Genomic DNA, 11295 nt, shown 5'->3' with positions numbered 1-11295 from the left:
ACAGACCTACGACCAGCTTTGTAATGGCGTTATGAATCAGATCTTCAAGCAAAAGGAACTAGATATTTGAATGCTACCAAAACCAATATGATTTCTGACTTGTGGTGATGCCACCTGAATCATATTCACTCCATGTTCATTCGCTGTCTCCCGAGTCCCGACTGAGCCTGGTTTCTCCCCGGGTTTTTTTCTCCATTCTGTCACCTGATGGAGTTTGGGTTCCTTGCCTCTGTTGTGCTTATTTGCGGACACTTAATATTCAACAATATTATTGATCTGACTGTACTGTTGTATGAGAACTGAACTGAGCTGGACGATTACACGACTGTTTTCTGCAGAGCTGCTTTATAGATGAACTGAACTCATTTAATAATTGATGATCTTTACATCGGAACTGAATCAACACTGAACTGACTTCATTTATCTCTGTAAAGCTGCTTTTGAACAATCTGTACTGTGTAAAGAGCTTCATAAATAAAGGTGATTTGACTTGACTCTTGCTGTAATGTTTTTGGTAATAAAATACATTTTAAAAAGAGTAGGGTATTTTATTTAATATGATTTATTATAATTTTGTACTCACTATTTATGTCTATTTTGGTGCTTATAAGCCTATTATTCTTGTATTATTTCAAAATAAATGTTTCAAACTGTTTATCTGGCCTGCCAGCCTGACAAGTGCCCTTAAACCCTGCAACACAATCAAAACAAACCAGCTAACCTCCTTAGACTTAGACCTGCAAACATTTTCCAAACACCAGCAAGCAGGGAACAAGTTCAGACTCATGCAGCGACCCTGCGTAGGGGTCTAGTGCACTAAGAGCACAATGGAAATCAAGCATCTCTCACCTACTGCGACTTTGCTCTTCAGTTGTTTATGTTTTCAGCGACGCTGTGCTCCATTATAAAGTCACGTGACGATGCTAGTATCCATACCCGTAAGCTGCATCTGATAATGTAAACACAACAGCAGTAAGTGTCGACGAAACGCACACATCTGTGGTTTACTATATGACCATTGCATTAGCACTCGCCCCGCCTCCGCTCGACTGTCGCAGGGTTGGCGTCATCACGCCTGCGCCCTCGCGCAAACGTCGTTAAGACGCGACGGTTGTTGAGCTCGACGTTGAATGTGTCGCGCGCTGCTCATTGATGATCATGTAAGTTTGAATGGTTATTATGGTCGATATTTATAATTCGCGACTAGGTTTGTGTGTCGTATATGGGTTTGAAAGCGCGCAGAGAGATGCTAGCCGCGTTTCTTATTATTAATCGTCGACATTTTGCGTAATCTTGTTTAATATCGGCGGGGTTAGCATTAGCTTAGCGTGTTGAATGAAGAGCATCAATAAACGTAATTGTTTTTTTTGTTTTTTTTTAAATAGAGCCTCAAATGTTAAGGATTTGTGCTCTTTATAGGTAATACAATGTAATTTTTTATACTTTTAATGCAGTGTTTTGCAGTGCATCTGTCAGTTTGCACATTTAATGTCCTTGATGGCAATGGTTGATATTTCAGAGCATTCCTTTCTACTTGAATTAAAACGATTGTTTTATATTCTTGACTAATTCTAAGCAATCTAGTGACAAACTTTTGGTTTTAACTTTTGATTTTGTTCTAAAAATATCAATGCATAAAATACAACTGACAGTACAAATAAAAATTCATTTATAAGATTCAATTTTATACAAGTTTTAATGACTAAATTGTGGAAAATAGTTATGGTGAGTTATAATGAAGATGATCAATTAAATCCCTAAGAAGTCTGATTACAATTTTCTCATGAACTTTCTTGAAGAGGTTTTTTTTTTATTAATATTAATAACTTTATGAATTTTTCCATCATATATCATACATTAACCACTCTGCTTTACATTGTACATTCACTACCAATGCCTAATGTCCCCAGTAAAGTATTTTTAAATGAGCGTCTTATTTTCCCCCTCCAGCTATTGCTTTTAATATCATGTGCAAAAAGCTGTGATATGGCATGAAAAACACATTAAAGCTGTGAACAGAGTCAAACCGCAGTACATTATGATTGTGACAGCTCACTTTATGAGACACGGGTTGTGTTAACAAAATGTTTATGAGCAGTTTTTTTTTTTTTTCTCTTTTTTTTGCTCAGGGCACCATCACCAACCAAGCGCAGGGAGCGTTCAGAGGACAAACCCAGGGAACGAGGGAAGGAGAAGGCTGCTGGGAAAGAGGGAGCGGAGAAGGAGAGGGGCAGAGACAAGATCCGCAAGCGGCGCAGTAACTCCACCGGGAGCAGCAGCAGCAGGTCAGATCGGATGTAGTTCAGGGTCAATAACTATGTTTACATGCACATTCTTTATGTGATTATAATGAAATTTTGGCAATATTGATGTTAAACTATACTATGTAAACACAATACTTCAATCAAACTGATGTGATTTAAGATTATAATCGTAGCAATCATAACTGTAGTAAAATATGTGGTGTATGCTAGGGCTGCTCGATTATGGCAAAAGTCATAATTGCGATTATTTTGTTTGAAATCACAATTATTTAACATGATTATTGTTGGGTGATATGATCAAAATCTTATTTCATGATATAAGTCATTTTAGATATCAGTAAAATTTCACAATTATCAAAATTGTGCTAAAAGTAATACAAGATCAAATAACGTAAGTAAAAGGTCCTCTCAAACAGTTACAGAAGATAAGTGAACAGTCAGCAGTACAATAAGAACAAAGAAAGTAATTACAAACAAAATTGGACAAATAAATACAACAGAACAAAAATACAAATTAAATAAACTGTGTTTTAAAGGATTAGTTTATTTCAGAATTAAATACATTTGCTCACACCCATGTCATCCAAGATGTCCATGTCTTTCTTTCTTCAGTCGAAAAGAAATGAAGGGTTTTTGAGGAAAACATTCCAGGATTTTTCTCCATATAGTGGACTTCAACAGTTACCAATGGGTTGCTAAGGTCCAAACTGCCGTTTCAATGCAGCTTCAAAAGGCTCTACACAATCCCAGATGAGTCATCTTCAAAAACAAAAAAAACATTTATGGACGTTTTAACCACAAATGCACATCTTGCACTGCTCTGTGATGCGCCACGCATTACGTAATCACGTTGGAAAGGTCACGTGTGACGTAGGCGCAAGTACTGATCCAGTATCTACAAAGCAAACGTGCAAATAACGGTAAACTCATTTTCTACAACTTCAAAATTGTCCGACATCGTTGATTTAATTTTTTTTTTTTTTTTTTTTGGTAAATGGCATTTGACCTAGTCTTTGTACATTCGTTTTGTAAACACTAGCTCATTACTTCAGCCTACGTCACGCGTGACCTTTCCAATGTGATTACGTAATGCGTGGCGCAGAGCAGTGTAAGACGAGCATTTGTGGTTAAAAAAAAAAACTATATACATTTCTATTTTTTTTAGAAAATGATCGATTGTTTCGATAGATAAGACCCTTATTCCTCATCTGGGATCATGTAGTGCCCTTTGAAGCTGCATTGAAACTGTAATTTGAACCTTCAACCTGTTGGTACCTATTGAAGTCCATTAAATGGAGAAAAACCCTTAATTTCTTTTCGACTGAAGAAAGACATTTAAACATCTTGGATGACATGGGCTAAAACTGCATGAGCAAATTATTTGCAGAAATTTAAAGCAAATAAGTTTAAGTTTGCTTGTTGTTTATTTAATCATTTATTTAATAATTCATTTAATTTTATTATCACGGGAAATGACGTGGGCGATATGTGAATCACTGTACATCATTTTGCAAGCAACAGGTCATAAAGAAAAATGCCACGTCGCAATGTTGAAAATATTTCCATTTTAAACCATGAAGACGAGCCAGTTGATATCACACAAACAATGTGTAAACTTTGCGTGAGAGTTATGCGGGTGAAGAAGTCTTAAACTCCAGTCAATTATTCACTAGAGATGAATCTAATTTATTTTCTTAACATTTCTCTTGTGGCCCATAGTGAGAAAAAAATAGTATTTTTGGTGAATCGAGAAGTTCTTTAAATGAGGAGTAAGCAATCTAACTAATATTTTATTGTACTCGCAGCGTGTCAGTTATGCATTGATGCACTGATGATATTGCGGGGGAAATGAATTGCAATATTTATTTAATAATAAAAGTAGCATGATAATAAGAAATATAATTTAATAGCCCTTCATGCCCGTCCGCTATATGCCACTGTGAAGGGATAAACGGCATTCGGACACAGCATCAAATCGATAAACTGTTTGGGCAAAGGAGTATTTGAAAGACTTGAGACTGAGGGGAACGTGGGAAATGAAGTATACCCGGGCCTTAATCGCTCCAAATTAGTGGACTGGAGCTGATGGATCACATCGGGAAAAATATGGGGGGGCATTAGTGAATAATCAGAATAAGGAAATTGCGTGTAAATGGGAGTGAAGAGGTTTGCTTGTCATGTATTATCTTACTGCTATTAAATCTTTACTCTGATTATTAGAAATAATTACATTATTGGTGCACATCAATAAATGTGTCTAATCATGCATTGTTGATCTGACTTCAGATCCAGGTCCAGTTCCAGCTCCAGCAGCAGCTCTGGATCCAGTTCGGGCTCATCCAGCGGGTCCAGCTCTTCTTCTGGTTCCAGCCGCTCCGGTTCGTCCAGTTCCTCTCGTTCCTCTAGTTCATCCGGGTCCTCCGGGTCTCCCAGTCCAAGCCGCCGTCGCCATGACAATCGCCGCCGCTCACGATCAAAGTAGGTTCTTGGCTTTTTTGGCCCAAACACTTAATTTATATAATATTAACCAGTTAATGCCTGCTTTTGTCATTGTCACTTAATGAACGCGGGTTTGCGCTTTTTAATCAGGTCCAAATCACAAAAACGGACAGATGAGAAAGAGAGGAAGAGGAGGAGCCCGAGCCCCAAACCCACCAAACTTTATCTGGGAAGACTCACCAGGAACGTAACCAAGGTACAGAAATCACAGAGTGGCATTACATAAGTACTGTATTTTGGGGGGGTTTTTTGCCGCCGGTTTTTCCATATCATTTCCAGCACAAGTCGTCATGCTTTGGAAGTGCATGCAAAGTGGATTTGCAGCGCTAAAAATAGCGTCTTCTCGACATGTTGACACCACAAACCAAACTATTCCAGTCTCAGCTACAACAGTGTTTGAAGGTCGAAGTAGACGACGTTCACTGGCAGCCAATGAAGACATTAGGCTGGCATTATGCAAAGTTGTTGCATTGTTATTTGCTGACGACTTGTTTCAGGCAGTTCAGATTCTCTTCTTTCTTATAGGAGACATTAACTTTTTGTCGTGCACTTTGATCTTTAAAATTCGGCAGACCTTTTACATTCACAAACAGCTATTACACAGTACATGAAGGTAATATTCGAAAAAGCATAATGAGGCACTTTAAACACAATCATACAAAACATAATGTTAACAAATAAAGCAATTTAAGCAGGCATTTTATGTATTATCCATTTATCAAGGAGAAACACTACAGGCAAAACCAGTGTTTTTTTCATTCACTAGTCAATTTTGAGGTTTTGGTCTATTTTGCTTACGTAACATGTCTTCTTTCAGACTAGTGGAAAGAAAACATTCATAATAGGTATTTTTAAAGGTTTTTATTAAGCTTTATTAATTTGTGTCTGTAGATTTTAATTACAATACATATATTTAAAGGCACTTTTCCCCCAGAAATCTCTACTTCAGCAGCACTTATACAATAAACTTTTATTCCCATACATTCCTAACAGTTTTATTCCCATATATATTCTGAAGGTTTTTACTGAGCAATTTCTTCATATAATTTGATTTATATAACACTTTATTCCTAAAACATGATTTATTTTCTCTCCTGGCTGTTGAATAAGTTGACCAGACAGTGTTTTCTGATTAATAGAGTGACAAAAAGATCCCCTCTGTGAAAACCTTTGACTATCAACAAAATTAAACATGAATTTTGAAACTGGCTTCATCCAGTGTTCAGACTCATGTTCATGCACATTTAATTAAACAGTATCACATTTGCATATTTAAACATTTCAGAAAACTTGTTCACGTATTTAACAGCAGAATGAAGTATTTGAGACGTTAAAAAAAAGTATAAAAGCAATTAAATATAAAATAAACTAATTAAATTACACAATATTTTGCAAAAAGGACAAAAATAGCAAACTTAAATGGCACATTTAAACATGCATTTTTAATTATTTAAATATTTTTTTAAGTTTTGACTTTAGACTTTAGTTTGAATGCTATTCCTGTAATATTTTTGTTGTTGATCTGCTTCTGTACTTGATTTCCTATAGGAACATATTCAAGAGATCTTTTCGACTTATGGCAAGATAAAGATGATCGACATGCCTCCAGACCGTTTGCACCCTAATTTGTCAAAGGGTTACGCTTATGTTGAATATGAGTCTCCAGAGGATGCCCAGAAAGCCCTGAAACACATGGACGGAGGTAAAAAAGCAAATGAATTGCATAATTTGACTTGTAGGGTTAACTAAAACCATAAAACAATTGTTACTTGAAATAAGTTAACTAAAATAGTAATGCTTTACAATAGGGTCCCATTTGTTAATTAGAGTATATGCATTAGTTAAAGGTGCAGTAAGTGATTTCTGAGATTTCTCAGCACAACACACTTGTAGCCAATCAGCAGTAGGGGGCGTGTCCACTCATGATGGGGGAGGAGAGAGAGTGAGAAAGAAAGAGTGATGGCTGAGAGACATTACAAAAGAGAAAAGCTCAGAGGAATATCACTGGAAAAGAAGGGTTTTGATCAGGCAAGAGCTTTATGCTGCGTTCACACCGAACGCGTCTGATTCACATGTTAAGTCAATGTAAACATGCGTCTAGATGTCCTGCGGCGCGAATCAAGCATCTAGCGCCCTAGACACCCGAGTTGAAAAATCTGAACTTTGGCGAAAATTCGCGGCGTGTTAACCAATCAGGGACTCTGCTTTGGTAGTAACGTGTTTATGATGTGATCAGCAGTGGAGACCACAACAAAGATGGAGGACAAACTAATAGTCGCTGTGTGTGGCCACCCTCAGCTCTATGATGTGTCATCATATTTTTATCGGTACAGGAATAAAAAGGACCTTGCCTGGAAAAGGATAAGCGAAGAAATTGGACAATCTGGTTAGTTGTAAAACGCTTTGCATGATTTTAGCCATTGATACTAGCCCACCTGCTAGCTAGCAAAAACCGGCCGGCATAACCAAGTTAAATTGCCGCTACTGGTTTCCAACTGACGAGATGATGTGTTGAGAGGATGAGAGGATCTGTGCAGAAAGAGATGGAAGCCCCTCCCATGACGCAAATTCACGTCTGAACACACTTTTAGACGCGCGAATAGAGCGAATTTGACACGCGTCTGACTTCAAAATGTTCAAGCGTCCAACTAGACACGTCTGACGCGAATTTGACGCCCCAGGTGTGAACGCAGCATTAGGGACCCGCATTAATATTAGAAAAGCTTTTCAGCGCTTGAGAGACCGAAGCATTAAGCCCTGAAGGGGTTGCGTTGTTTCTGCTCCATACTCAAGCGTTTAACTAATGATAACGCATTAATGTTAACAAATGAGACTTTATTGTAAAGTGTTACCAAAAAGCCCTATAATAGTATCTCACTGAATCCAAAATAAGACTGATCGCTGGAGATCAATTCATTAGAAGGGATTTCTCACACTCTGCTGCTTTCCTCAGGTCAGATCGACGGTCAGGAAATCACAGCCACGGCTGTCCTGCCTCAGAGGATACGACCTGCCATGAGAAGACCATCACCTCCACGCAGGATGCCTCCTCCGCCTCCCATGTGGCGCCGCACACCGCCTCGCATGAGGAGAAGGTTGGCTTTTTAAGTATATTTTAGATGTTGTGTTTTCTGTGCAGGTCGATGGAAATCTAATTTCATTTTAGTCCGCACTTCGCACCTGTTTCCAAATGTCCGATCTGTCCTTTCACCTCGTATTTCTGTTTATTTGTCCTCGTACTTCACAGAGAAGACAGACTTTCTGCCTTTTATGTGTCTTATCAGGTAATTAGCGCATGCACGTCTGCGATTTATCTTTGCCAAAGCTGACAGTTTGTCCTTTTCACAGGTCTCGGTCTCCACGGCGACGCTCCCCGGTGAGAAGGCGCTCTCGTTCCAGGTCTCCGGGTCGCAGACGACACCGTTCCCGCTCCAGTTCCAACTCGTCCCGTTAGCCGATGCTCCATTCGCACGAATGGCTTCTCACGTTGGCCCTTTCATATTTTAGTTGGAGATGGCAAATAAATTGTCATTGTTTTTTTTCTTTTCCTCTAGTACCTCAGGATTGTACGTAAAAGCCTTGTCTTATAACATCATTGAAGTTGCTTGGTTTTTATTGCTTCTGTGTTTGTACAATCACTGGGATTGTGCTAGATGTTTCATTTTACTGTGATTCTTTTTGTAATGTGCTTTCTTTTTTTTTTTTTGAGAAAACAGCTTTTTATTGGTTTATGTTGTGTGATTAAAACGCAGGCCCTTTTTTATCCAAATGTTGATATTTCATGGAATTGTTTGTTACATTAGCGGTTCCACGGAATTCATCTCTCAACATCACCTTCTAATCCTGTAAAATCTGATGATCTGTAAGACTGAAAATGGGAAAAAATCAATAAACCAGTTTAACAACTAAAATCCTCAGTTGTCATCATTTACTCACCGTCATGTTCCAAAACTGTGTGACACTTTATTTACTTCCTTGGAAAAAAACAGAAGATGTTTTCCTAAGTCGTCATATAACCTGAACAGTTTATTGAAGCTTTAGACAAAATATGAACAGGAAAAACTAAAGTTTGCGTGCATCTTTAACGCATCATGCTTTTATGGCTTATATAGTATGATATACTGAGAAAATAAAGCTCATAATTGTGCAGATGCTGATATTTATATGGCCATATAGTAAGATGAAATTCTGTAAATCAAATATTTATAATGGTATAGCAAACTACTGTCTTAGTAAGATGATATTTAAATGTACAGAAACGCAGTTGAAAGTGGATTGATCAATCAATAATAGAAGTGGTCTAAATATTAATAAATGTAAGTCTCGGGACCAAAAAAATGTTCGCGCGTTCACGCTATGTCAAAACCGTATCACAAGATGGCAACCCATGACGTTCTACTTTCTATGGCAACACTATCAACGCCGAAATGAATCTGCAACAGTTAGGTGGTGCAAATAAGAGCTGTGTAAGTTGTTTATGTTCATTATTATTGTAATATTATGTGCTTTGAGACATTAGGTAATTTAATAAACTTTGCAGACTTTGCTCTGGCTGTGCGCGTTCATCTGTTGAGGCGTGGCTTTGGGAGCACTGAAGAGGTTGGATCTAATGCTTTCAAAGCTAGCTTGCTCTTGCTAGCCCCTCCGAAATGTTTTCCAGCACTGGAGAGCGGGAAGGCCTGGAAAAGGACGCCGAGGTTGGGTTGTTTCTGCTCGATGTAAGTAACATTGATTTTATGATCCGAGCTCTGTAGTTTTTAAACAAATAATGCAGTGCAATACAATGATGATTGTGAGATGAGCAAATAAACGTTCCTCAAAAGCCTGATGAATATTTGATACATTTGAACTTGATTTTTCTAAAATATTTCTTACAATATAAAAGTTATTCTTAGACTTACTTTATAAAAATAAGTAAAGATATCAAAGCAAAAAGACTGGGCTAGTTTTAAGACTCATGATACACAGTCCAAAATGACTGTATATTAGGGTGACCATATTTTGATTACCAAAAACCAGGACACTCGGCCCAGCAATGAGATACTGAAATGATACTCGAAGTTTACTCAAAGATGCCTTATAATTTCAATATATTTAAAGGTGCCCTCGAATGAAAAATTGAATTTATCTTGGCATAGTTGAATAACAAGAGTTCAGTACATGGAAATGACATACAGTGAGTCTCAAACTCCATTGTTTCCTCCTTCCTATATAAATCTCATTTGTTTAAAAGACCTCAGAAGAACAGGCGAATCTCAACATAACACCGACTGTTACGTAACAGTCGGGGTGTACGCCCCAATATTTGCATATGCCAGCCCACGTTTCCAACATTATAAAAGGCATTAGACAAGGGCAGCCAGTATTAACGTCTGGATGAGCACAGCTGAATCATCAGACTAGGTAAGCAAGCAAGAACAATAGCGAAAAATGGCAGATGGAGCAATAATAACTGACATGATCCATGATAACATGATATTTTTAGTGATATTTGTAAATTGTCTTTCTAAATGTTTCATTAGCATGTTGCTAATGTACTGTTAAATGTGGTTAAAGTTGCCATCAGTTATTACTGTATTCACGGAGACAAGAGAGCCGTCGCTATTTTCATTTTTAAACACTTGCAGTCTGTATAATTCATAAACACAACTTCATTCTTTATAAATCTCTCCAACAGTGTAGCATTAGCCGTTAGCCACGGAGCACCATCAAACTCATTCAAAATCAGAAGTAAACAATATAACAGTATACAATACTCACATAATCCGACGCATGCATGCCGCATGCATGACGAACACTTTGTAAAGATCCATTTTAAGGGTTATATTAGCTGTGTGAACTTTGTTAAGGCACTGTTTAAGGCAAGCGCGAGCTCTGTGGGCGGAGAGCACAGGATTTAAAGGGGCCGCAGCATAAAATCGGCGCGTTTATAATGATGCCCCAAAATAGGCAGTTAAAAAAATTAATTAAAAAAAATCTATGGGGTATTTTGAGCTGAAACTTCACAGACACATTCAGGGGACACCTTAGACTTATATTACATCTTTTAAAAACATAATCTAGGGCACCTTTAAAGTAGGCATATGCCCCCTCTGTATGGATAGAAAATTGTTATATACAGAATACTATCTATAACCAAAGACACAAATTCAGATAGGCTTCTCAGAGGTTAGGCTACTCAACATGTTTTATTATGATAAGTTTCAAACATAACGAATGAAATAATGATAGAAATAATGTCTCTTCTGTATTAGAAAAATAATAAATAACAAAAATAGCTCTCACAAACTTACAAAAACTAACTAACAAAAAATATCTTTAGTTTTCCTCTTCATCCTGTTTTTCTTCCTCATCCTCCTTGTTTGCCCATCTAGGCTATATTTTGCTGTAGAGCTGATCTTTCCCAGCAGTTTTTTGTTAGGCTACTTAACAAATAAGCATGAAAGTTAAAAAGAAATTTATATAGGCCTGTCAGCTGTTACATCACAAGGTACAAAGGAAAAGCACAATGAGCTGAACTCATTGTAGACGA

The 11295-nt window shown here is 37.6% G+C and overlaps 2 protein-coding genes across 2 annotated transcripts in view; one reads left to right on the top strand and one right to left on the bottom strand.

The window, feature by feature from the left end:
• Positions 1 to 987, bottom strand: part of LOC125259493 — a 7618-nt gene extending 6631 nt beyond the window's left edge. The window contains exon 1 of the mRNA XM_048177169.1: positions 850 to 987. The gene's annotated coding sequence lies outside the window, so the exon portion shown is untranslated. The remainder of the gene's footprint in view (positions 1 to 849) is intronic.
• A 35-nt stretch (positions 988 to 1022) lies between these two features.
• Positions 1023 to 8674, top strand: rnps1 (RNA binding protein S1, serine-rich domain). Its single transcript, XM_048177428.1, has 7 exons — positions 1023 to 1160; positions 2130 to 2285; positions 4551 to 4742; positions 4854 to 4959; positions 6312 to 6465; positions 7717 to 7858; positions 8112 to 8674. The coding sequence occupies exons 1-7, from the start codon at positions 1153 to 1155 to the stop codon at positions 8215 to 8217; spliced, it is 864 nt and encodes a 287-aa protein (XP_048033385.1). The 5' UTR covers positions 1023 to 1152; the 3' UTR covers positions 8218 to 8674.
• Positions 8675 to 11295: the final 2621 nt, after the last annotated feature.

This window comes from Megalobrama amblycephala, linkage group LG1 (assembly GCF_018812025.1).
Source record: "Megalobrama amblycephala isolate DHTTF-2021 linkage group LG1, ASM1881202v1, whole genome shotgun sequence".
NCBI lineage: Eukaryota > Metazoa > Chordata > Actinopteri > Cypriniformes > Xenocyprididae > Megalobrama > Megalobrama amblycephala.
Note: the sequence above shows the minus strand (reverse complement) of the source record. Positions and strands in the feature narration are given on the sequence as shown.